The sequence below is a fragment of the Accipiter gentilis genome, chromosome 6 (assembly GCF_929443795.1).
Source record: "Accipiter gentilis chromosome 6, bAccGen1.1, whole genome shotgun sequence".
NCBI classification, from domain to species: Eukaryota; Metazoa; Chordata; class Aves; order Accipitriformes; family Accipitridae; genus Astur; species Astur gentilis.
Window position 1 is genome coordinate 7,878,394 of NC_064885.1, and position 25,589 is coordinate 7,903,982.

Consider the following 25,589-nt stretch of genomic DNA (forward strand, 5'->3'; position numbering starts at 1 on the left):
CTAGGGAAAAGGCCTCCCTGCTCAGGTCTGTGCTCCTGCCATGTCCTCCCAATCCCTTTCCCCAGATATAAAAGAAAGCCACCTGGCAGTTACCTCTGCTGACACTGAACTTTGTTCGTTTCCTGACGTGGGCTCTCCTACTTCTAAAAAATTTGTAGAACTTGCATAAGTTGCTTTCCTAAAGTGATCTTTTGATCCGAGTGCTGAGATTACTTTATACGCGCTATTGTTGAGAGTGAGTCACGAGCCCTGCAGTGACAGGTACACCTCTGCCAAGATTGTTTTTTTATAAAATTTGAAATTTCATATGTCGGAACAGATAATTACAGGCTGCTTGTAATCTCTTGTTGCTTCTCCCCAAGTGAACATTCAAGTCAATTGTGTGCTGTTGATCGCTCATGGAGTCTGGAAAGAGCGAAAGAGGAGTACTTGTATCTCCAGCGGCTTCTCTAGAGCCACAGGTCCAAAGAGTGACTGAGTTTGACCTATAGTGGCAGATTATGGTAGTATTTTTGCTTAATTACCAGCCACTTCTAGGCCTCCAGTTATTCCTTTGCAAGGAATAGAGTTATTGACTCATTTTCCTTTCTGTTCTTGCTGTATGGAGTAGAAGATGGGGAGGTTCAGAGTTAAAGATGGGGTTGGATTTTTCTCCTTGGAAAATCTGGCTCTGGCAGCGCATGTGCAAGTCTGTCAGGAAGGTTTAGTAACTAGCTTGGGGAGTTGGTAGGTTTGTCTTTGCGATGCTGGCAAGTACGCTGGATCTTGCTGCATGGTTGCTTGTGAAATGCATCTATTGACTTGCTTTCATGGGTCGTTGCTAGCACCTCTCAGTTCGAGCTAACTCCAAGCTTTGGAAGAGCAAGCTGATAAAATGCCTGCAAGGATTGTGCAAGCCCTGGTTGTGTAACAGGGCTGTATGCGTAGCCACTGGAGGTAAGAGGAGCAGTTTGTGTTACAACGGGAAAGAAAAATCCTGTGTCAAGTAACTCCTGTTTATGTTGACGGTGCTGGAGTGGGAGTACGGAGTTGGAGAGCTGCAGTTTTTGCAACTCAGGGTCAGCCTTTCAGCCTGTGACCCCACTTACTCCCTGCCTGAGTTGTATGTTGTCCTGTGGCCTGGTGTCCCTTTTCGGCACAAGGATACCCGCTTTGGATACTGGATTGATGTTCTGGTGTCTGCTGGTGCACGCAGTTGTGTGTGATTGCAGGGGACTGGGCTGGGTAGCGGTCTGTATTTCACAAGTGTTCAAGAAAGTACAATCCAGCTCAGATTGCCTTGCCCATAGCAGGCAGGGAGGTTCATAGGGTGACTGCACACACTTCTAATAGAGCAGCCAGATGTGGAGCCTGGGTCTGGGACCAGGAGGACAGTTCTCTTGCTGAGCTACCATGTGATGTAAAGATTGTGTAGTAACACCTCCTTCCCTCACAGCAACGTAGGAAACAGGCATGTAGTGTCTGAAAAGCTCTCGCATCCTCAGAGGAAAGCTACCTTATAAATACAGAATGTCCTGGTTCCATACAAACAGTGCTTGGTTTCCTTTAAATGAATAAATCCCCAAAACATACTGCTCTGATTGGAGGTCTTTACAGTTCTTAAACCTTTGCAGGATCAATTTAACCATGTGTTGCTGATGCTTTTCCAGCTGTCAGTTTCAATGGAAACCTTCCAGATGAAAAGGGCGTTAGAGGGTTTTGCTGTCCAAACTCTTCCTGGTGGAAGAGGTCAAAGTCTGTGGCTGCCAAACCTGTCCATAGTGCTCTCCTCCCTGTAGTGGCTGCAGACAAAATCACGGCTTGTCACACAAACCCTCAACAAATGCAGGCAGGGGGGTAAGCAAATGGCCTGTTTGGGGAAAGTGAACTTCCACCTGTGGCAGCATTGGGTAAAACACTTGCAGAAGAGGCTGCTGAAAAAATACCATATTTCCCTCTTGATCTTAAAAAAACATCTTCAGCAGGAGCTTGAACCATGCAAAATGCATGCCTGAATGGGTTGCTCCTGAGATTTTGCAGCATAGCCCTCTGAGCTGTTGGTTTGACTGAGTAGTGCCTACGTAGTTGGTAATAAGGTGGTCTAAAACTCCTGCAGACTTGTCCCAACTCCTGAATATTGGTGGTGTTGAGACTCCTGTTCCTCTCTCAAACAGTGCCTGAAGCGTGGTGCTCTAAATTTGTCCCTCCCTGGGAGGGGAGGCTGGGGAACAGTATTAGCAGGGGGTTCAGTTTACCTGCCATTCTCAGGTTTTGTTTATCCTGTAATCTTGAGCACTTGTTTTTTTTGTGCTGGCTCATGTTAATCTTCACGAAGGAAGGTGTTCAGGTGCCTAACCTGGTGAGATGCCCCACATCCTTGTTTAAAGGTTGAGAGATGGGCTTTTATCTGGTGAAAGGAAGTGTGCAAATTCAGTAATTCTGGGTTGCTTTCTTTTGAGGCAACTTGGCAAGTTTGAATTAATTTTTGTGTTGGATAATACTTTAAGTCCTTTTGTTCAGTCTACTGGGCTTACCACATTAGCCCTACCTTGGTATACCCATAGCGTAGAGTTGCTTTCTGCCTCAGTAAAACCATTCCTCTTGTTGTTCTCTTCCTTGCTTTTACAGCTGCTCTGCTGTCCTTGAATAAGGACCTATTGGCCAAAAAAAAACAACATGCAAGTGTGACAGTGAAAGCTCAAATATGCCGTGTTTCAAGCTCCAGACTGACTGATGCATGCTCCGCATGTATCTCATGCCTAAAATAGAAGTTCTGCCGACGTCTGAGCCGGTGTGTCAAGGTCTGGCTAGAAGAGACCTTGCACATTGAGAGCAATTTGTTCTGTTTCACCAAAAAAACAGCTTTGAGTTGGGTGTGTGTTTCTTATCCCTGCTTGAGGTGCTGCTGCAGCCAAGTCCTCTGTTTAGGTGGGGGGTTCCGAGTTGCTGGAAGTGACAAGAGGCCCACGGAGAGTCACTTTCCCAGTATTGCTTGAAAAAGAGACTGCTGCTTTCCACTCTTCTTTACTGAGCTGATGGTGGTTAATGGGAAGTTGTGGGATGTGCTGGGATGTTTTTTTACATATGTGGGAAGAAAGTGATACAGAAGTGCTAGGCGTAGTGAGCCTTCATGTGTAGTGAAAGCTAAACCTTGTCGTTGTGGGCACTGGTGAAAGTCAGCCCTGGATCACCGCTTGTTATCGCTGTGATGAGGAAAGCACGCCTTTGGCTCCCCATGTGCAGTGGCCTCCCTGTTTCACAGCGAGCCCCAACACTGGTGCTCGAGCTGAGGCTGATGGAGCGAGGAAGCTGTGAGGTCTCCCACCATGCCTGCTTTCCCCAGTGCAGCCCCCAGGAGCCCAGGAACTCGCCTGTAGTGTGGTCCCACCCAAAGCAGGGAGCCTGTGCAGACCAGACCAAGCACGGCCACTCATCTGGGTGGACCAAAGGCCTCTTACTGAGAGGAAACATGATCTCCGTGCAGCAGAGCTGCAGAGAAAAGGCTAATCCAAGGGCTGTTGAAGGCAATGTTAAATAACCTGGATCTGAGTGCCAGCTTCAGTGGTCCGCTTTTGTTTTGGAAATGACCACTTTTCTTGCCAGGTCTCCTTTTACTGAAAAGGAAGGGAAAAAGAGCTAATTTGAGACTTGTTGAGGCCAGTAACTGGCACAGGCTGATGTAAACAGAATTTCTTATTCTAATCGGTTGCATTCATACCCGAAGAGGAACGAGAGAAATCCGGTTTTGCCCCAAGGGTCTCCTGGCCTAATACCACACACTAGCATGCAGGAAAGTCTTCACTGCGGTGAGATTCGGAAGAGACTGGGCACAGAAATGCCATCTCCACTACAGCCCTGCTCTTTTTCTGCTGCTGCTGCTGACCCTCATCCTTCCTTGCAGGCTTGTGTCTGTGGGGCTCCTCTTCCTGACACAAGTCAGTAACCCGTCTGTCTTCTAGCTTTAGTGGGTGAAAGAAGAAAACCCTTTGCCGGTCACAAGACTGCATTCCTGTTTGTAAGCAAGTCCCTTCCTTCTCCACTGCCGCCACTGCACGGAGCGATGGGGGCTTGCTGCGGCTTCCTTTTGGTGCCGCCGTCTGTGCGAGCTCTCAATGAGCTTTGCAGATGCCATGGGAATAGGGACCTGCGAGAGGGCTGCAGAGTGGTTTTTGGTTTTTTTTCCTCCCAGGTGTTTTAGCTGGTTTTTAAGTTAGTTTCTGTTTATTTTGCCATTGTTTCTAAAGCTCAGGCTGCAGGTCAATGCTGTATAAAAAGAAGGGGTTTCCATTTGCTTTGGCTGCTCATTTCCATGCTGTGTCTCCCCTCTGTCCTGAAGCTGTCTTTTGGGGCTGTGCCATGATGCCAGTGGAAATAACTGATCTCTGGTTTAAAACTGTAGGGGTTTTTTTGTAAAGCTTCTTCTTGAGGCTGGTCATGTCCCTGATACGTGTTGTGCCATGTGCCATGCTGTGCAAAGATGGTCAGCACGAGAGAAAGGGTGATCCCAGGGGCAGGCCAGGCATGTGGTGGGGAGGGGGGTCTGGTCTTGGACACCCTCCTGCACCTAGGGAATTCAGGTTGGTCCCTCTCGATCAGAAAGATGGCTGTGGCAGATCTTGTGGTAATGCTGACATCCCCAGCTGTGCAGCGTTTCCAGTGCTAGAAATTGACACAGCTGTGTTTCCGCTTTGTTCACTAATGCAATGCAAGTGCTGAGTCAGTGACACGAGGGTCATCATCATGTGGCTGCAGAGAGCAAGAAGAGTGCTCCGCCAGGTTGGCTCTGCCAGCAGTGCCCCTTTGTCCCCTTCCCTGGTGCAGCTGTGCGGGGCTTTTACTGGGAGTCTGACTTGAGAAAGCCAGTCCGAAAGAACCGGTGGCTTATTGAGTGTGTGCTGCTGTTAGATGTGGTGGTGACTTGCATGGATTCCCGTTTACAAGAAACCAGAAGGCAGTCCTTCGGTAAGTGTCCTTGCTGGGTGTGAACGGGGCGGCTAGCATGGAGGAACTGGGCACTCTGGGGCTTGTGTTGGCGGCGTGATGGCGGCGTGATGGCATTGCTGCGCGATGTGTGGCGAGCTCGTTCCTGCAGGCATGGTTTGACTTCAGACTGGCTGCCTGGTGTCCCTGCTAGCATCTATCTGAGACAGCCTGGACCTTGCTGTGGGCTTGGCTGCCTGCGCCCTGCTGAGTGAGCATCCTTTGAACGGTGCCTGGCATTGCTGCGAGGGTTGGGTGACAGTGGCTAATGGCATTGCATGTGTTTATGTCACTCGATTCCCCATTTGACTCGGTTGTCACAGATTTTTGTGTGCATATACTGCAAAATAGAGATTCTGCCTGCAGGTCCTGTGTTTATCTGCAGGTATCCAAAGGGTGCTGCTGCCGCTTGGTTTCCATTAGGAAAACTGGCTGTTTCAATAAGCTCAGGGCCATGGGAGATGGTACAGCCTCTGTACTGCCCCATGCCAGGGTAGGCAGAGTCCGTAGGGCACAGCAGGATTTGTGCCTATCGCTGTGTGGGTGTGCAGGGATTGTGGGGAGCCCTCTCTGCTGTGTTGAGCTGAACTCGGGAGCTTCTTGGTGCTAGAGGCTGTGATCAGCTGGAGCCTGGGGATCGGGTTATTGGAGGTGGGAGCAGTGAGCAGCCTGGGCCTGTGCTTGGTCAGCAGTCTTCCTTCTCCTTTCCCTCTCACGTGAGCAGGGCTGATGCTGTGGGTTGTGGCGTGGTTATGATGGCACAGGGCTAGGTCACTCATTTTTGGAGCAAGAGTCACAGGCTGCAGTCCTGATCTGGGACCAGGAAGCCAAACTGTCCTGAGATACTTGAAACTCATCCCAAGCATTTTATAAATAAAAGGCTACTTCAACTCAAAGAGCCAACTTCCTGCCCAGATCGACAACTTGGCTTCAGAGACAAGGCTTTTGGTCACTAGAAGATGCTGCAATGTGACTTGGAGAAATGTCCTTGTATTTGGCAGAAAGGGAGACCTCCCAGCCATGTTTCATGACTATGATGCTGTGCCTGCCAGTTGGAGTTGAGGGCTGCAGCGTGCTTTTGGGGGCATCTGCTCCACCATCTCCTAACGCTGCCATTGGCTGTGTGCAAGAGAGGGGAAAGAATGGATCTCTTTGGGTTCCTGATCACTTGGCTTTTAGGGCACTCCCCATCCCATCTTGTTTGTTGTGATACTATTTTTATTTATATTTTAATATTTTTAATGCTATGATGTGATAGCACCTTTTGTCCACGTGGAAAATGTGGGGAATTTGAGGGTGCCTGACACTGACAGTACTTCCAGTCCTTTGCTTGAGATGTGCATGAGACGTAGGAATATGGGTTTTAATATGAGAAGGAAGTGCATCTGTTTGGCAGCATGGAGATGTGCAGAGAGGGTCCCCGGTGATTTGAATGATTGCGAATCAAACAACTTCCCAGGTTTAGAAGCTGCATTCAGAAGCTGAAAAGCTGCGCTAAAATATAGCATCGCTTGATTGCAATCTTTCAAAATGTTGTGACTTTTCTGTGTGACATAGATGCCTCACATCTTGGCTGAGACTGGTTGCTTTACACCAGATACGGTGTGCGTAAACAAGGATCCAGGAACTGCAGCCATGATTTAAAAAAAAAAAAAAAAGAAAGAAAGAAAAAAGGGGAAATGGAGGTCTGTCTTGTCTTGATTGAAGACATAATAAACAATGGGCATAAAATAACTACCTTTGAAACTGGTGTCAGGGGAACTTTTACTTCTGCATCATAAATTTCTTTTCCCTTTTAAAACCCTGATCTGGTTCTATCAGGGTCCTTCCAGAAACTGCAGGATTTCCAGGATAGCTAAATTCTAAATAAGAGTCAGGTTTCTTTTCACTGGAAGTTAGAAAAGGACATGTATTTGAAAATTAATTGCTGTGAACTTCTGGAAAATAATTGTTGCGGCCAACTAGGTCGGACTGAGATAAATTGAGGAATAATCTTCCTGTGCTAGGTGAAGTGAGTTAAATAGTTCCTGAGTTATGACAACCCTTTAAAAAAAGAAGTGTGAGGTCTAATTCCACATCCTTTGCCTTTCTCTTGATATATCTAAGCAAACCTTTTCCTAGGGGTGGGGAGCAAAAAGAAGAACCTGTAGCTATGATATAGGACTTGAATAACTAAATGTCCAGGACCAGATGGAGCCCATCATCAAAATTAAAGCAGTTCTTGTGTCTTTGGTTCCATCACTAGAGAACAACTGTCCTTCCTTCCAGAGTTAGAGGTCAGTATATAACCTTTATGCTATGGAGACTTGTGAATGGAGAGGGGAGACCAAGCCAAGACTCTGGTCCATGCACCAGACTCATAAACCTCCAGAAATGGTGCTCTTCCCTCTGGCTATAGGTGCGGGGAGTTAGTGGGTGGTCTGGCTGCTGCTGCAGCTGTAGCTGTAGGGTTCCCCTTTGAAATGCTGGAGAGCTGCAGTGTGGTGAAGGCCAGGAGATAGTATGGCTTCCTCCCCTGCATCTGTCCATGCTGCATTCCTGGGAGCTTCATTCCTGAGGATGCGTCTTTCCAAGGCGTCACTGCTTGGGAGAGCAGACCACCTCCTGAGGCTTCAAAAAGCAAAACCCTTTGTGGCTGCTGCTTGTCCCCTCTGCTCTGGGAGGCCAGAAGCTCTGCTGCTTTGGGCATGGCAATAATTGCTGCTGGAGACATAGCCCTCACTTTGCTGATGAGCCCAGGAACTCATTCTCTTGTCCTGTGTAAGGGGAGCTGGCAAATATCCATGTCTGAGTTATTGGCAGCTGGGAGGGGAATTGCTGTGGGGCCAAGCATATGCAGCCTATAAGCGTTCCACCCAGGGCTGGCTGCCACTCACCAAAGATGTGTCTAGCTTGAAACTCTCCTCCCCATGCAGTTTATTACAAGAGATACTGCTGTGCTTTGTGCAAAGAGGCTTTCCTAGGGCTTGGCTGCTGTGAATGCTAGATTTGGTGCTCAGAAGGGAAGGTGTGCATTTGCTGCCCCAAACCAGCTTATTGTGGTCTCCAGCCTTGGTTTTTTTTCATGGCTTCCTCTGAGTAAAGGTTTGTCATTACCTTATGTACCATGGGAAAGGGCTTGTCAAGGAAAGTGCGTGAAAGAAAGGCTGTTGCTGAGGATAAACTTATTGATGTGGCCATCGCTGCCCTGTATGAGTGGAACCGGTCACCCTCATGTAATTTGGGCAATGGAAGCTGGCACTGAAAAAAATGCACCTTGCAGTGTTGGAGATGTTTATCGAGGCAGCCTACTGCCTGTGTTCGGGCACTGCTTCCTCCATCTCTTTGCAGAAGAGTTGGGGCTGTGCTGTGCATGAGCAGCAGCTGAGGCTCCCTGGGGAAGCATTGACCAGCAGCCCTCAGGGGAGACTTAATGAGCAATTCAAGTGATGAGAGACAGCCAGAACCAAAACTGTGTGTGAGAGGATGGGTCATCTGGCAGTTTTTGGTTGAGATCTTCCTACAGATGAGGTGGGGTGGCAGTGATGAGGAGAAGACCTTGCAATTAAAACTTCTGAGGTTTCATTGAGAGTGAAGGCAATAAACCAGCAACATTTTTCCCCCTACTGGTGCATTTCCTTGGTGTCAGTTGCCAGACGAGCTCCTTGGTGATTTACTGGAACTGAATAAGGAGGAGGTGAGGCACCCTGCTGGGAGCTGTGCCTTTTTGGCAACTCAGCTCCAGTTGTGGAGGCTTTAACTAACAGTTTAGTCTACAGTTGTACAGAAATAACACACAGCTCTTGCCTGGCTCTGAGATCCAGTGATGGAAAGCCTGTCTGCAAGGAGGGAGGACAGGGTGACCTGCCTGATGGAGAGGAATGGGCAATTTGCTTGTCTGCAGTCTCATCACTCACATTTTTCTTCCAACTCCCTGCATAGCGTCATCTCTGGGAACCTAATGCGTGGTGTTTTAGTACCCTTCGTACTACAGTCACTTGCCAAGTTCTCCACCAAATTAAACTTCTTGTGGGGTTGAGAACTAGTTGGGCTGCAAAAGTACCCAGGAGCCCACCCATGATTACTGTCAGGTGGCTGTGGACTTCTCCCTACACTCTGCAGAGCTGCCTTTTATAGCTGGTGGCCTGTGGCAGAGTACTTTCTGTTCTCCAGAGCTGGACTTTTTCTTTGTAGGAGTAACAACAAGGGGTTCTTCTTTGCTGAAGACCTGGTCTCCCTTGTTAGCGCTCCCTAAGCATCACCTTCCCTTTTCTTCCCAACTTGTGAATGCATTAGCATAACCTTAAACTTGAGTCAGTTTTCTTTCTCAGCCCAGGCACATCTTGGAGTTTGCTGTTTCTCTTTCAGCCCCCCAAGAAAGCTGTCTGGGAGCTTTTCTCCAGCAGGGACACGTTTGCTGAACAGGTTAACTCTCCCTGCCTGGCTCAGCCATGGGACATGTCCTTTCTCTCCAGTGGCATCCCCGCAGCTCTGAGTCAGTTTTCTGTGTGCAAGTTCAAATGTCCACGGTCTCCTGGGTGACTGGCCCAAGTACAAGAAGAGAGTCACTTTGCCCTTACAAATCAAGTTTTGAGTTGATTATCTGTTTGCTTGGACAGAGTGCGCCCTTGTGTGTTGGGAAGATAATCTTGCAATCTGGACTAGGGTCAGAGAAGTTCAGAGCTTTGGCAGAGCAGCAGGAAGGGGTGAGTGATGGGTGGCTCCCCAGGGGAAGGACAGGGGTCATAGGGCTAGTCAGGCACTTCAGGGCTGGGTGCTTATCCTTGCACTACCGCGGACTCTGGGTATGGCTATAGGCAAGTCACAAGTCACTTAAACTCTGCCTTGGCAAGTGGAAAGGAGTAATTCGAGGAGATGGAAGTTAAACTGGGGAAGATAGTGGAGAGGACTGGGAGGTCTTTGGCCCAAAAAGAATAGTAAATAGATAGTAAATCCAATCTGCATGTGGCGGTTTATAGTAAATCAAAAGTATTCATAATTTGTGTTGTAATGACCTAATGTGGGGATGCTCACAGAAGTACCATGCCACAGTTCTGCTCTGTGGTTACTAAGCACAGCAGTAGATCTGGGGCATCATATCACCTTGTGGAAAGGAGGGAGAAAGCCGCAGATCTGTGGAGTGACTGGAAGAGTGGGGTCTTCCCCCACTAACACCCCGTGGGCTCTGTGGTGAGTAAGGGCTTTAGTAAAGGCTGGCCATGAGTCCCTGTTCAGTTTTGCTGGGGTGTTAGTAGGAGCCGGGTTGGGCTCCCTGGCTGGAATTTGGGGCTGCTCCAATGGTGCTGGCAAAGGGAGAGCAGAAATCACTTCTGATGGATCAGCATGGATGCAACAGGAAGGGAAAAGCTTGGTGGGACAGCGAGATACTTTGGGATGCAAAAGGATGTTGCAGTATTGTGGTGTAAAGCCTTTCTCCAAAGAGTTGGGCTGCCTTGTGCTCCTAGGACTAAATGTACAGTGAAAAAGCATACTCTGAACGGCCCCTAATGCTCTTCTGGTCTTCTGTGGAACTGTGTGACTGCTGGTGTTCATTTGTTGTTCTTTGCTTGCAGTGCCTTTGACAATCATGGGAGATGCTGGCATGGAACCAAACATCTCCCCTCCTGACAACAGCGCACAACAAGATTCTGCCTTCAGCATGATGGACCTGTTTCTCGTCTCACTCATCGTTGGGCTTTTTACTTACTGGTTCTTCTTCCGCAAGAAAAAGGAGGAAGTCCCAGACCTCCCCAAAATGCAATCAGTGTAAGTAACAACTCTCAGACAGCATGGGGTGAGCGTAGCTTTCTGTCTTGCTTATGGTGCGTCCTTGGACGCTGTGCAGGAGGCTCAGCTGGATTATAGGAGGTCCCCAGGTGAGGGGACTTGGTCCCAAAGTGCATTTCACTCCCCTCATATTTCTTCTGAGCTGTGCGTTCACCTCGCAATGCAGAAATCCCAGTGGAAGAGCCAGGCTGCAGTTCTGCCTTACCCCACCGTGTGGCCCAAATTAGTAATTTGTCTTTCTTAGGCAAGGCAAGAAAAGATAAGGCAGAAAAGCCTCTGGCTGTACTTCAGAACTCTTAAGGATTGCTTTGGCTATTCTCTGCATTTTCTGATAAAAGTCATATTTAGATAAATCTGGAGAAAAGTGGACTTGCTTTTAATAAGGTTTCCTGTCAGAAGTCTTATCTGCCCTTAGCTATGAAGAGAAGAAATAGTCTTGGGGAGCTGGGAGATAATTCCTGGGCATGAGCTGCTTGGCAGCTCTCGTGAAACTTGCTTGGCTTTCTTGCCAGGTTACCACCACAGCAGGAGACTGGATTTGGAGAGGGAGAGGTCCTTGTTCCACCTTGTCTTCTGCAAAGGGCTTAGGGCCAGGAGCAAGCCATGTTGGTGTAGGTCTGGGTGCATTTAGCTCCTCATCTCAGTCACATACCAAACTTAACATCAGTTTTCTTCTGGACCTCTTAGCTCATTCCTTCTGTTTCCTTCTGGAGCATTGGTAAGAGCACTAAATAGAGGTTTGAAACCCACTGCAGCAGAGACCATAGGAGCTGGCATTGTGCAGTACCTTTCCCCTCAGTCTCCTCGGATCTGTTCCCTGTGTAGGTGCAGTTTGCCCCAGAGAGAAAGCGAGCCTCAGCCTTAGCCCAGCTCTGTGGTTTCCAGTATTAGGCCTTTGCAGAAGGTAACCACACAACAAAGGTCAGTCCTCTGGGTTTGTAGCGTTGGCTGCAAATTCACTGTAGTCCTCCCAGTCCTGAGTAGTTGGTTGTAAGGCCATGCCACAAGGAGGGGGAAGGTGATGTCTGGCTGCTTGCAGTAGGTTCAAGATTTAACGTATACAGTTGCACCAGCAAGGTGTCCTATGTGAAGTGGCTGTCTCCCTGTGGCACTTAGCGGGTGCTGCTCTGGCAAGAAATATTTCTCAGTCCTTCATTTCGAAGTGTTACAGCCCCGCATGGAAAGAAGCTGTGGCAGGACCTGTCCATAGGCTGCTCAGATGAGGATGTTTGGTGATATGCCAAGGCATTTCAGCAGGGGATTGATACTCCTGTTACCCTGTGTGTAAAAGCTAAATCAAACACAGCAAGCAGTTGTGGGTCTGTTATCTCAGACCTGTATGTCTACCTTAGTGGGTTATGCAGCTTTCAGTTTTCAGGGCTTGTCATCCAGTGTTTATGTTGTAATTCAGGTCATAATTGAAAAGGACCAGGTTTGATCTCATCATTTCCACTTTGTTCAGATCATAACCCTCTCCTCTGGTGACAGAGTCCTCTGCTTGAAGGCAAGCCTGGGATGCCAGGTCTGTTGTGAAGTCCCTGAGTAATGGGAGGAGTAGCACACAGCTCACAACAAACTCGCAGGCTGGCTGCACACGCTGGTGCTGCAGGAGGATGGAAAGTACATTTTCTGCCTGGAAGGTTTTAAAAGGAAGAAATGTCCCCGGCTGCAGTACTTTGTGCAGACAGGTGCCCATGAGGCTGGTAGCAGCCTGGCTATCTGTGCCTGCTTGGCCTTACCTTAGGAATTTGTTTTGTTGGATAGGTCGGATACTTTCCCTTTTGTGTCTGTGAGAGTAGGCTGTGTGTATCAGTGCATGTGGTTGCCTCTGGAGATTGTAACGAGAATGGCTGCGCTGCGATGAGAGCTAAGGTGGCTGGAGAAATGGCACTATCAATCTGAAATTAGATCCCGACGTGGCACAGATTGACTCGGAGAGCTCCCGTGCTCACTGTCCTTGTGACTGTTTCCACCTACCACCCATCACGTGCAGCTCTTCGGGAGGCTGTCATGACCTTGCAGAGAAGTCACGCTGCAGAGAAGTCACGCTGCAGAGAAGCTTTCTGACTCCCCCTGCGTGCGTGTTACCACCTTGTCCTGCTGCAAGACCTCAGCCTGTGGGCTTCCATCTGAGACTGGCTGCAGGTTTTGGCTTTGAGCTTACTCACGGGCATTTTGCCTATGTTTCGTCTGGGGGGTCTGTGCTGCCTTCTCTGTCTGCATGGGAGACTGCTAGCAGGGAGCACTGTGCAACTGCTCCTTGCAAGAGCTGTGGAAAAGCAGCACCTCCCATCACCGATAACCAGGGGGCAGAGGCGAGGTTGCTCCGGACGTTGTCTGACATAATTGAAAAGTGACAACCAGGCAGGTAAATAGTGAGGAGGCTTTGAAATAGTTTTTCCCCGTACATTAAGCCTGACCCTGCCACTGCGTACTGCAGCCCTGCTGCGGTCATTGTAGCAAGCTGATCTGAGGGCAGTGTGGACCTGTAAGCCAAGACTGTGGCTGGTGGCACGTCCGTCCTCCGGGACAGAGACAGCGACTTCCTGCAGGTCTTGCAGTGTTATTTTGTGGGACACTTGGAACTGGGAGGGAAATGAGTGGGGAAAACAAGCTTGTTCAGCCAGGATTTCCTTCCCTCCTATCATCCTTGAGTCTGGGGTGGAGTTTCCTTTCTGCCGAACAAGCAAATCGGCAAGATAGAGGATCACACTCTCAGCCGCTGCCTGTGTCTGGCTGGATATAGCAAGCTGGTCTATGGGCAGGCAGGGGCAGGCGCATCTGCAGGGAAGCTGTCCCAGACCCATGAAGGCAGAGAGCCCTTGGCAGGGCTGTCTCTGGCTGACGTGGAGAGCCTTGACCTTAAGAGGTGTTGCTTTTCTTCAGCGCATTCACTGCAGCTCTGCCTTGACTCGCCAAACTGTCCTGAACTGCTTTATCTGATGGTATTGGGTGACAGTTTTTGTTGTGCCGCTTTGGCCCCCAACTTCAGCTTCAGCCTTGGAAGACCTGAGGACAGAAGTGCTGAACAGCAGTTCAGACGTGTGATGATGGCTGCTGCTTCATGGTTTTTGCTTGCTACGTGGGAGAGTGCAAGCAGAGTCTCCGACCTGAACACAGCGTCCAGCAACTCCGTGCCCTCCTGGGGTTTTTGGGAGCTGCTGTTGAGCAGCATACATTGATCAAGCCGCGTCAGCTCAGCAGGGTCTGCAAAGGAAATGTCGCTGCTGCAACTGCCCTTGATTGCAGAAGAACAGATGCATGGTCAAATTACCCTGTTCTGGATGGCACCTGGACTGGGTTCATTCTGCGTGGCTGCACCAGCCTGCGTGGCCCGGGAGTGGTCATGATCTTGCCCTGACGATGCGTCTCTGGGTTCAGCCACAGCTCGGGCACTTGCTGATCCCTCACGCTTAGAGCCAAGCAGAGCTGTTTTCCTGCCCAAAGCATGCAGAGAAGGGGCAGAGTCCAGCATATGCGGAGGTTTCCTGTGTACGAGATGTCCTGTACCTGTGTTGTGTAATACACGTGTGCTTGAGGCAGGCCAGGATACCACCGTCTGAGGATTGCTTGCATTTTGACCATTTTCAGACTTAATTGAAACCACCGGAGCAGCTTTCCCCACAGCCTGCTCTGCAGATGTCATTAGGGAGAACGGCTCTTGATCGCCACGCAGCCATGGCCACTGTGCTTCCTCGCAGGGGCATTTCTGGGGAATGCACTAATTTATTTTTATTCTTTGGCTGCAACTCCTCTGTGTGTTTCTCAATTGCAGATTTCTTTCCTTTCTCATGTGCCCGCTCCGGAGTTGTGCAGACTGTTGGCCTGGGCAGATGCAGGCGAGGCAGTGATTGGTATGCTGGGTGTCACCCCTTCCCTTCTCCCCCCATGTTTAACATTGTTTGGGGCAGAAATTGGCTTATCTCTATTCTACAGCTATAGAGAAATCCATTCCCTGGTGCTTGTGGGCCTTCCTGTGGCAGGAATTGCTCCAACTCCTTAGCCTGATTAGCTCTCTTTGCTGCCTGCGTGTGCGTGTGAGAGAGAGAGAGAGACCATCTCTAATTTAATTTAATAGGATCCTGAAGAGAACAAACTCCTTTGAGCTACCTCCGTAATGGCACTGCCATAGTTACCCGTGGCATTGCTCACGCAGTGTCTGGAATCGTTTCATTCAGCTACGGCATCGACTTTTTTTTTTTTTTTTTTTTAAAGAATATATATAAAAGCAGCTGTGATATAAACAGTTTCCAAGGTAACAAGGCTGGGGGAGGGTTTTGTGTCCCGTCCCTCTGCTCCACACGGATGGGAGAGGGATGTGTGCTGCGGAGGATCCTGGGAGGTTTCATTCTCCACTCCTAATTCCTTTCTGCCACTGCTGCCAGATGTTGCAGTTTCTCAGGACTGCGCGGATCCACTTGGTAACTTCCAAAGCCCCGCCATGAGGATCTGAGCGGGCAGGACCACTCCGGCTATGACCTGTGCCGGGACCTTTTGTGCCGGCTCTCTTCTTCTTAACAAAAGGCTGACGCTTGGCTTTAATGCCCAGGAGGAGCAGAATGGACAGGCTTGTGTGCGTGTTGCTCCAGAGCTAAGTTAGATCCGTCCCCCCACACCTCCCCTCGCAGACGGACACGGCTGCCCTGCGACTCTTTGTCTGCCTCTTCCCTGCCCTGACCATGGGCTGTGTGTACTCGGCCCCACGAGAAGAGGCGGCCGTGGTGAGGTGAGTTAATCTGCCCGATGGGCAGGCGGGATCGCTCTGACTCGGAGGGTCGCTTCTGCTTCCCCAGAGCTGGGTGGAGTGGGGTGCCTCTCCCTTCTGGGGCAGGAGGAGAAGGAAGGGGAGAGGCTCTGCTCAGAGGCAGGCTGCTCCAGAGGAGACTCTGCTGTCGGTGCTCAGTTCCTCTGCAGCGTCCAGGCTGCTTTCTCACTTCTGGATGTACGTATGCTTTCGGGAGGAAAGCTATGGGCATGGGAACTTTCTGAAGGAGAGGTGTTCAGCTGAGACGGAGACTTTGGTATTGTTGCTGAGCTGTTTGGAACTTCCTCCCCCTTTCTTTCTCCTGAAATCAAAGTGACAGAGCGCCCTGGGAGTTGCTTGTGCTGTGGGCTCTCACCAAGGCTAGGCAATCTGTACAAGCAAAAGACTCGCTCTGACAATGGACTTAATCCCCTTTCCTCCACCCATCACTTCTTCTAACTCTCTTAGTTGGTATTCTGAGCTATCTAAGCTGTAAGAGCAGTTGTTGCTGAAAACAGGCTTTCTCTTCTAAGTTTTCCAGGCTGACTGTTGAAAATGAGTATCATTTCTGTCTTCGGTATCTGTGCATTTTTGCAGCTCAGATTTTCAAGCCACCCTGATGAAGCAATTTCAGGGAGTTGTGTAGCCTTTTTTTCAAAAGCCAGACTCATTATTTCTTCTGTGTCTGAGGCACAGACTGTTCTCCACCACAACACTTTAGTGCAGGGTTGCCTCCTTTGAAAATGGACAAGCTCCATGTGCTCCCTTTTCTCTTCCAAAGGGAGCTTGCTGAAAGGATCTAAACCCTTTTTTTTTTCCTCTTTTAAAAAGCATTTTGTTTAGCAGTTGACCCAACAGCTATTTTAATTGGATCTCATTTGCAGAGGGCAGTAAACCAAAGAGGTTCACCAGGAAGCCAAAAGCTAAGGGAGAGCTGAATCTTATGAGCAGCCTTGGGGGCAGCTCTCCCGAGTCCCAGTCCCGATGGTAGGCTGGGCAGGGTTGGGGCTGCTCTCTTAAGATGCTTGCGATATCCCTGTTCCCAAGAGGGGACAAAGGACAACATGGGGAGACTCTTAACTGCTGAGAGAGCAAAGTGGGGGGTGTGAAGCAGCTCCCTCCTGGGAGCACAGCTGCCCTGGGTAGCTTTTTTGGGTAGGGTTTGCTTGTCTTCCATGCATGCTGTATGAGCCTGTGTTGGTGCGTGGAGCTGTCAGACCCGGTTACAGAGCTCCTTCATACCTTTGGGTAGAAAGGAGTACTTGAAGGCATGCTTTACTGAACGTCCTCCACCCTGCCACACTGTGTGCGTGTGCGTGTGTGTGTGTGTGCACGCTTTGCAAATGTCTCACCACATCCGCAAAGATCCCTCCCTCTGGACTGCAGAGTTTAGGAAACTGTTAGTGAGCTCTGCACATTCTCACATGGGCCAGAGCCAAAGCCATTTGTTTTTTGCCTGGAGGCTTCTCTCTTCCCACAGGAGACCCAGCCTTGCATTCTTCCATTGTGAAAGAGAAACAGGAATGGGTCCCACGTTCTTCCCCACTACCAAAGCTCCAGTGGGGAAGACAGCAAATGAGGTCCTGGCACTTGTTATCCTGCCTTGAAAAGACCCCAGTGCCTAATCTGACTGTAGCTAGAGCCACCTCTGCTTGTGAGGCTCCCACGGTCCCCAGGGCTGGGTTGCTTTCACCCTGTGACACTGAAAACCCATGGGTGTGCTTAGGATAGCAAAGCTCTTCTGGCTTCCTATCTAGTAGGGTAGCCATAGCAGTGTGAACCTCTGCTTTGAAGTTTCTGATGCTGTCATAGTTGTTCCCTCTTCTGAGCTAGAGAAAGCCACCTCCATGCAATAATGCAACCAGTCTCTGTGTCAAAGATCCGCACTGGGGATGGAAACCCTGGTGTGGGAATGAGCCCTGTGGGACCTTGGCAGGCAGCGGTTGCCTTGCCGGCGGCTCTGTGGGTCTGATCAGCTGCGTCTGTCTGCTCCGCAGGGCTCTGCAGCTTTGGGACTCATGTCTGGCATGCTGTTTTGAGGTTGGAACAGCTGGTTTTTAGCCCTGTCTGACTTCAGGCTTGGGGAATCCACCCTGGGGGGCATGGCTCAGGACCGATCCCTTGCCTGTCTGCTGTGGTGGGGGAAACAAGGAGCTCTCCATTGCCTTCTCTCCCACTGTGGCTTGGCCCCTAAGATTTACCTGGAGACCTGCTCTTGCATCGTAGCTCGTTTAGATCCTTGTAACCTGCTCAGCTATGAAACATCTCAGAGCAGTTGATAAAGGTTTCCTGATGCCCAGGGCTGAGTGTCTGGGCTTTGCCTGCGGGAGGGTTTATCAATGGAGGTAAGGCAGGGGGTCAGCTTTTCCCCTCTGTTCTCGAGAGTCCCTGCTTCTTAGTTGTGTGCAGAGAAGCCCTGCAGCTGAGCAATGGGCATCCCTGGGACAGGGTAAATAACAACGGTCAATGGGGACTGTCACCCCTTTGGGCAGCCTTCCTGAGATCTGGGGGCCGCTTTTTCCCCACTTGCTTATTCCTGACCTTAAAGAATGAACGTGCTTATCTGAAAGGAGGTTCCTCCTGTCTTTCAGAGCAGCTCCGGTGAGGGACAGCAGCTTCATTGAGAAGATGAAGAAGACGGTAAGCTTCTTGCTCTGGCTATGTGGGGTGCTGGGAAGGTGGGGGAGCTCGTGTCCTTCCCAGTTTCCTCTGGAGACTGTCTAGCTGTCAGCAGCGGGGACTGGTTTGGATACAGACACGTCTGCTGCAAAGAGCATCCAGGGGAAGGCTGTGTGGACAGACAGGAATAGCTCTTTCAGTCTATGCCCGAGAGATGTTCTTAGAGAAGAAATTAAAGTGAAAATTTGGTGCAAAAAAAGTGTAATACGAGATCAAAGTCAGGAGGGAAATGGCAGAGACTTTAAAGTCATTGGCTGGCAGTTGTTTATCTGCGTGGTTGAGTCCCAAACTGGCTCACTCTGGAATGGGAATTGTTGTACACAGAACTGGCAGCTTTTGACTCTGCTGGACTGGACACAAGAGGAAACAGAGGAAGAAGCAAGAGCTGGGTATATCTTCTGTTTTACTTCAAAGTAGCTGGCTTGCAGCAGAGGAGGAGCTCTGATGCTTAGGCACTTTCCCAAAGCTTAGGCAAGTCTGCTTTCTCATCCAGGGAGTTCCCTGTTTCGAGGACTTGAGCTGCAGTCTTGAAGCTGAGAATAAATCTTGAAGGTTTATTCTTTGCTTTGGGTTTTAGTTTGACTTGAGTCACCCCTCTGAGACTGACAGGAGTCACGTTCTTATTAACAGCTTAACCTTGAGTTTTCTGCTGCAAACCTGACATGGAGTCCCGTACAAGTGCAGACTCCTAGTTGTGTTTAGGTTGCAGTCCAGGGCTCTTGATCCCAGGCGTTTCCTTTGTCTCTGACAAGATGTGTTTTGTCTGTGCATTTGCAAAATGAGTAATTGCCATTTAACAGGGATTTCTTTTTCTCTCCAGGGGCGAAACATAGTGGTTTTCTATGGTTCCCAGACGGGTACAGCAGAGGAGTTTGCCAATCGTCTCTCCAAAGACGCTCATCGCTACGGGCTCCGAGGCATGGCAGCGGATCCAGAGGAGTATGACTTGGTAACTTAGCCATGAACAGCCTCAGGATAGGTAACATCCTTTTAGTGTCCCCTAAAAAAAGCCCCAGAAAGAACCTCGCCAAGGGACAGTTGCCCTTTCAGTAGTGTCACTTAGGGAAGAAAAGATCAGCCTGAGAGATGCAGAGATGGGCTTGGTCCTTGCCATTCTACTGATTTGGATGAACACTACAACACGACTGAAAGAGGAAGGTAGCATGGAGTGTCTGCGAGTTGCAAGTCATCTGCTGGCAGCATGAAACTTGCTCTGTATTCCTTCTGTAGTTAGCATTGGTCCTGTACTGCTGCAGTCTTGGACAGAGGCATTGACATTGTGGTGTTCTCCAGAGTGAGCAATGATCCTGGTCCCTTAAAACCTTGTATGGAAAATCCTATCTCTTTTCTGGTGGGGTAGATGTATTGACTTGGAGTCCAGTGAGGGTGGTTAGCTTTATTTCCCCTGCCATTTTGGGTGGGTTTGGCCTTTCCCTACCCCTTTTGTAATCAGTTGTTTGACGTTATGTGGTGCTGTTCTGCACACCAGAGGTAGCTGTATTGTAGGAATAGGCTTGCCCAATAACCACATTGTGGGATCCTTGAGGGTTTATTCTTTGCTTTGGTTGTAGTCGGACCTGAGTCGCCTCTCCGAGATTGACAAGTCCTTAGCTGTGTTCTGCATGGCCACTTATGGCGAGGGTGATCCCACGGACAATGCCCAAGACTTCTACGACTGGCTGCAGGAGGCTGACGCTGACTTGTCAGGTCTCCGATTTGCAGTAAGTGCCTCAATTTCAGTTTATGTTGCATTTGGGCTGGAAAGTCAAAAGCACTCCACTGTGCCTGCACATGGCTTGAGTAAAGGCACGACTTGATGCCTGTGCTTTGTACGCCTGTGTCGGATGTGGTCCCTATTGTCTTTCTCCCCCAGCTTCACGGACACTTGTAAACATGTATCTGGGGCTTTAAATGCAGATGTCAGAGTACTTTCTCCACTCCCTAAATCACAAGGCTTTGCTGGTAATGTCTTGCCACAAATAGCCCAGCAGGCATTGAATACAAGGTCTGTAAATGAGTTACAGGCTGCTGCTGCTGTTCAGAAGCTAATTGAGCAGCCCTGGGCCAGATCTTCTCCCACAAATTAAATTACTTGGAGGAGTGTGTAGCACTTTTCCTGTGATGAGCTGAATAATTGGCTGAGGTACAGCCACCTCACCTAAACCTCAGCCAAATTCCTTAGGTAGCATAATACTTGCAAATGAGGAGAAAATCCACTGCTGGAGATGTCAAACTGCTCTGTATAAAGCAGCGAGCAGACATTTGCCGAGTGGTTTGTAGGAGGCAAGGGACAGCAATTGGTCTCCAGGCAGTCCACGCTCTTACTGGTCTCTTGAGGAGATGGTGCGGGCAGCCCTTGTATGTGCATCCTCTTGACACGCCTGAGGCCTGGCTCAGGGGAGGTGGTGGTGCCTGCTGCCCAGACACTCTCCAGTGGTAGGTTCTTACTCAAGGTCCACAAATAGCTGACAGGGAGCTGGGAGAGGTCTTGCTGTCTGTCTTCAACATCTTTTGCTGGGTGATACTGGCCAGAGGATGCCGACTGGATGGGAAAAGTCCAGCCCCTGCTTCTCCACGCTTACCAGTGTTCCCTTCTAGGTCTTTGGGCTGGGGAACAAGACTTACGAGCACTTCAATGCCATGGGAAAGTATGTTGACAAGAGACTGGAGGAGCTTGGAGCCCAACGCATCTTTGAACTTGGGCTGGGAGATGACGATGGCAAGTGAGTAGCTTGGCTTGATGGGCTAGTCAGAGCTGGCTAAAGTATTGTGGAAGGGGCCTTAGCAGAAAATTGGCTCTACTACTAAGAAATAAACTCCATAGGGCTAGTTGTGGGAGCTGATATGTCTCTAAATGTGTGTCTGCTCTCTCCCACAATCAGCTCCCTGTATACTTAGAGTATCCTAGGTGATCTGGTGTCTGGGAAATCCCACATCAGCTTTAAATGACCATAGTTATATGCTCCAGGAGGCTTTGCAGCCTCCTTTGCCTTTGCCCTGCTGCAGCTCCATTGCTAACCCAGCCTGTGTGGATAAACTCACCCATCCCTATGGAGGGGGCAAGCTCTGTCTCCTTGTGAACTGTTTGTTTTATGGTGGAAGGCAACAATTTTCCAACTTGGACAATGATTTTTAAATTTATTTTTTCTTTTTGGACCTCTCTGTGCTCACCTGAGCACCCTGTGGGTAGCAGCTTAACCTGGGAAATTACATCAGCCTGTGGCTTTATCTCCAAGGGCTGCAAGATCTGATGAGAGGGATGTGCTGTGTTGGGGAGGCTCAGAACCCAGAAAAATAAGCATTGCCATGGTGGAATCTGCCTTTTAGGAAGGTGACCTAATGCCAGGAGTGGGCAAGCGGGAGCCGAGTTGCTTTAAGAGCCAGTCTGAATAACAAAGCCTTCCTTGGCAGACCTGGTGAAGAGAGGAGTGGCTGGTATAGCAACAGTTTCCTCCCACCCACTTAGTCATCTGAAGATACTCTTCTGGTGATCTGTGGGCATGTAGACATATCAAAATTGCCTGGATCCAAGGGCAGGTGCCTTTTCCCATGGTGAAGGAAGAAGTCCATAGGGATTTCAGATGGCTCCTCTGGGAATACCCCTTTGTTCTCCCTTGGGCAGGGTTATTGAATCTCTCTTTTGCCCTCGCTAGCTTGGAAGAAGACTTCATCACCTGGAGAGAGCAGTTCTGGCCAGCAGTGTGTGAGCACTTTGGGGTGGAGGCTACAGGAGAAGAGTCCAGGTGGGTATGGGAGCAGGTTCTTCTGGGTGCCAGAGAGATTGGCCGCCTCTGACTGGTGGCTGTACCATCAGCCCTGAGCTGCTGTCCACTTTCCTGTGCGCTGCCTCCCCTTCCAGGTTTGAGAGGGCACATGTGAAATAGATCAGTGAGTGGGGCTGTTTTGGACTGAGCCTGTCCTGGTGCAAGTTTGAACCCAGCTCTGGATTTCTGTTCTGGATGGGGATGTGATGGGTTTAGTTCCTTTGTGGATGGCTTTGCTGGGTTCCGATGCTCCCACTGAAGCTGTTGTTTGCTCTTGGTTTGGGCTTTCTGCATGGTCTGCCTGATTCCTAATGTCTCGAGAGGAGCAAAGGGGTGGAGGTTGCGTTTGTTTTTGAACTGCAGCAAATCCAGCAAAGCAGATGATGGTTCCAGCTGTACTTTGTGACTTCCAGTTTGACTTTTTTTCCTTTTCTCTCCCCCTTCCTCCTCCAGCATCCGCCAGTATGAGCTGGTGGTGCACACAGATGTGAACATGAACAAAGTCTACACTGGTGAGATGGGTCGTCTCAAGAGCTACGAGAACCAGAAGCCGTAAGTGTGAAACCACCCTGGGCAGGGTGTACATGGGCGAGTCTTTGGCCAACGGAGTCCTTGATATTTCTAACAACATGTGCTATGTGGGCAGCGTCATTTCTGCAATGTAGCCATGTGGCAGGTGTCTGCCCAAGAGAAATGGGCTCCGATCTTCACTGGGACTCTCAGGGATTCCCCAGTTAATGAATAGCTAGTGTGTGAGAAGGTGGCTCTGTTCACATGTGCTGTTTGGCTGGTATGTTTGCAGCATCTTGTCTTGAGGTCACTCAGAGCCTTTCCTCGCCCAGGGTAGCTAATGTGTGATGGTTGCTTGCAGTTTTGCTTTGGGGAGATTAGCTGTATAAATTATTTCCAAACTGAAATATCTCTTTGAGATGTGACATTTCCTCCAATCTACTTTTACATCACTTGTTCTTAATGGGACAAAGGCTGTTTACTGCTGGGCCATGCTTAGAAGGAAAATGATCGGTTTTCTCTGCCAGTGTAGGTAGCAGCAGGATCATAACTTGGTTTGTGCTGCGGTGTGCTTTGAAGCATGAGCCAGGACAGCCCCATGTTGAAATCATGGGAGCCTGCTCTGGAGGCAGAGGGAACGTGCTTGGATACAGAAAACACTATGAGCCTGCAGGAGAGTAACCCAGAGGATCCTTGTCTTTCCTTCCAGACCGTTTGATGCCAAGAACCCCTTCCTGGCCCAGGTTAGAGAGAACCGCAAGCTGAATCAGGGTGGAGAGCGACACCTTATGCACTTGGAGCTGGATATCTCCAATTCCAAAATCAGGTAGTTTCCCATGGAAGACTGCTCCTCTATTCTGGCAGGAGCAGTCTTCATCGGGAGCAAAGAACAAGCATGTGGCACTGGCCTCATCCAGCACTTCAGAAGGGGACCTTGTTCTCATAATTACTTGACACTGCCCCTCAGGACTTCTGTACCACATATCAGGTACCCCATGTCAGGACTTTCTCCCAGCTCTTGCACTTTGCCTGGCCATGCCAACTGGCTGCTCTGGGTCCCTCCAGAGCTGGCTGCACATACCTGTCCTATCTGAGCAGTCCCAACTGCAAGAATTCTCTAGGAGTCATTCAAAAAATGAGGGGGTAGATGAGCTATGAGAGAGGTGAGAGCTGGGGATCGCTCATGCCTGGGTTTGCCTGGCTTAGGTGTACAAGCATAGTGGGAATAACGGCCTGTTCTTAAAAACCCTCTTGCTGGCTTAAATTCCTCTGTGTATGCTTGTGAGAAAGCCATGAATCTGGGTGGCTTAACATAACAAAATACTGCAGAGGTTTTGAGCAGCTTTGCTTCTTCTCTGTTGGAGAGTTGGCCTGTCCTTGCTGGAAGTCTGGCCTCATTGAAGTCTCTGGCAAAACTGCTGTTATCTTGGCAGTCCCTTGTAAAAAAACTGGTTCTTAAAACCATTATTTCACAATGGTCCTTTTTGCTATTGCTGACAGCTCTTTGGGATCCCTGATTATGCAGGCACTGTGTAGAAACTCAGATCTCAGTGTTGTCCTACTGCCCCTTGTCTTCTAGCTGAGCAGCTCAGGCTTGGGGTGGACAAGAAGCGATCGTGGTGTTTCACCTGCTCTCCTGCTGCTCTCATGCCAGGTATGAGTCCGGGGACCATGTGGCGGTGTACCCAGCCAACGACTCTTCTCTGGTGAATCAGATTGGTGAGATCCTGGGCATGGATCTGGACACAATCATGTCCCTAAACAATTTGGATGGTGAGTATGGATCGCCCCTGAGCGTCAGCAGTTCTCCTTCAGCTATGGCCTCTGTTTTTCCCACTAGAGCAGGAGCCAGATGACCTTCAGGTCCTGTAGGGCACCTCCAGGCAAACAGAGACATCCCGTGGCTGCTTCAAATGCCGTGCCATTTCAGCAGTGGCACAGAGCCCGCTTACTGAGAGCCAGCTGAAGTGGGTCAGTTGTGAAATGTACTTAGTGTGCCCATTCAACAGCAAATTATGTAACAGCACACTCCTAATTACAGAGCATCAGCCTGCCAGAGCATCTCTCTGCCACAGCAGCCCTGGAGCTGTTAAGGGGCCTTCATGTCCGAGATGCTGTTATTCAGTCCTTGGAGGAGGCACAGGCCTGGGGACTGAACTGCCAGGAGGGAGCACTTGTGCTGATACAAAGAGCTCTTCTTGGGCAGTGTTCCCAGCAGAGCTGGCCTCTGGCAGGAGGGACATGGCAGCTGCTGCCCATCTTACTCCTGAAGCAGTGCAGCCTGACCTGAGCCATCAGATGTGCTGGCCCAGAAGCCCGAGAGAGTTCCTGGTTTCAAGAGCGCAAGTAGCTTTAATGTACTGCCAGAGCCTGCGGCCCCCTGTGCAGTGTCCCATGTTGTCCGGCCTCATGCTGTCATTCCTGTCCCTTACGGGCATCTTAATTTGCTGAACTGAATGTCTCCAGCCTTGACTGCTGGTGCTTACCTTTCCCAAGGGGGCTCTGAGCACAACTGTCCATGGCTGAAGGAGACTAAGGACACTTTTGAGGCCAGATCTGAAGGAGGTGTAAGTCTGTGAGGCCAAATTAGCTGTAGAGAACAGCCCTTCTGCTTGGTCTGGGAGTTTGCTGGGTGTCTCTGTGCGTGGATATTATGGGACAGAGAGCCCCACTGGGGAGCGTGAGCTATTTTTTTTGTTGATAAGTTGTCAGGCAGCATCTGTGAAATACAAAACGGGCTACTGGGAGACGTAGCCGCATGGAGAGGGAGCTGCCCTGTGCTGGAGCTGCTTCAGTGTGGGATCGGGGCTTTGGCCAACAGGCTGATTCAGGCCTAGGGCTGCTCTCTCCTCCCTGAAGCCCGTTCTCTTGCTCTGTCTCCAGCTCTCGTACCCTACATGCAGCTGCTGGCACGAAATTTCTAACATGACAGCATGTGGTTGCTGATTTTTAATTTTTTTTTTTCTTTCCCTCTTCTCCAGAGGAATCCAATAAGAAACATCCCTTCCCCTGCCCCACATCCTACCGTACAGCCCTGACATACTACCTGGACATCACCAACCCACCCCGCACCAATGTCCTCTATGAGCTGGCCCAGTATGCCACGGATGCTGGCGAGCAGGAGCGCCTCCGCAAAATGGCATCATCTGCTGCCGAGGGGAAGGTGG

The 25,589-nt window shown here is 49.8% G+C and overlaps 1 protein-coding gene across 4 annotated transcripts in view; it reads left to right on the forward strand.

Moving 5' to 3' along the window:
• The window catches only part of LOC126039315 (NADPH--cytochrome P450 reductase), a 31,601-nt gene that overhangs the window by 2,651 nt on the left and 3,361 nt on the right, over positions 1–25,589 (forward strand). For 3 of the 4 annotated variants that reach the window (XM_049802343.1, XM_049802344.1, XM_049802342.1), the window contains 10 exons: positions 10,512–10,704; positions 18,061–18,109; positions 18,969–19,097; positions 19,720–19,869; positions 20,747–20,871; positions 21,802–21,891; positions 22,366–22,464; positions 23,132–23,248; positions 24,077–24,195; positions 25,404–25,585. In XM_049802343.1, the coding sequence (XP_049658300.1) occupies positions 10,526–10,704; positions 18,061–18,109; positions 18,969–19,097; positions 19,720–19,869; positions 20,747–20,871; positions 21,802–21,891; positions 22,366–22,464; positions 23,132–23,248; positions 24,077–24,195; positions 25,404–25,585 (1,239 nt within the window). In that variant the 5' untranslated portion in view covers positions 10,512–10,525. Of the gene's footprint in view, positions 1–4,893; positions 4,942–10,511; positions 10,705–18,060; positions 18,110–18,968; positions 19,098–19,719; positions 19,870–20,746; positions 20,872–21,801; positions 21,892–22,365; positions 22,465–23,131; positions 23,249–24,076; positions 24,196–25,403; positions 25,586–25,589 lie in introns of those variants that run through there. The other variant, XM_049802341.1, reaches the window with a different exon arrangement.